This window comes from Egretta garzetta, unplaced genomic scaffold (assembly GCF_000687185.1).
Source record: "Egretta garzetta isolate BGI_Z169 unplaced genomic scaffold, ASM68718v1 scaffold2169, whole genome shotgun sequence".
Lineage (NCBI taxonomy): Eukaryota > Metazoa > Chordata > Aves > Pelecaniformes > Ardeidae > Egretta > Egretta garzetta.
The window spans coordinates 7,448-7,743 of NW_009260901.1; the positions used below are offsets into that span (position 1 = coordinate 7,448).

Below are 296 nucleotides of genomic sequence, written 5' to 3' on the forward strand. Positions count from 1 at the left end.
CCCCCCCCCAGGGCCCCCGCCCCAGATGCCTGGGCCCCCCCCCCAAACTCCTGGGTCCCCCCCTTGGATGCCTGGGTCTTGTTCTGGTGGCCTGGGTCCCCCCACAATCTTGGGTCCCCCCCCTTGAGCCCACCCAGATAAATGGGTGTCTTCCCCAGACACCTGGGTCCCCCCAAAATCCTGGGTGCCCCCCCTTGGGGCCCCTACCAGGTCCCCGAAAAGGAGGCGGCCGATGGTGCTGCAGGTGTGGAAGGGGAAAACCTCAAAGGGGTCCAGGGGGGCCCCCCCATAGGAAC

General features: G+C 68.2%; 1 protein-coding gene across 1 annotated transcript in view; it reads right to left on the minus strand.

Moving 5' to 3' along the window:
- The window catches only part of LOC104133716 (steroid 21-hydroxylase-like), a gene marked incomplete at its 5' end in the record, with an annotated part of 4,347 nt that extends 4,056 nt beyond the window's left edge, over positions 1-291 (minus strand). Inside the window, one exon of the mRNA XM_009647151.1 lies at positions 208-291. Within this exon, the coding sequence (XP_009645446.1) occupies positions 208-291 (84 nt within the window). The remainder of the gene's footprint in view (positions 1-207) is intronic.
- Between the last annotated feature and the right edge of the window lie 5 nt (positions 292-296).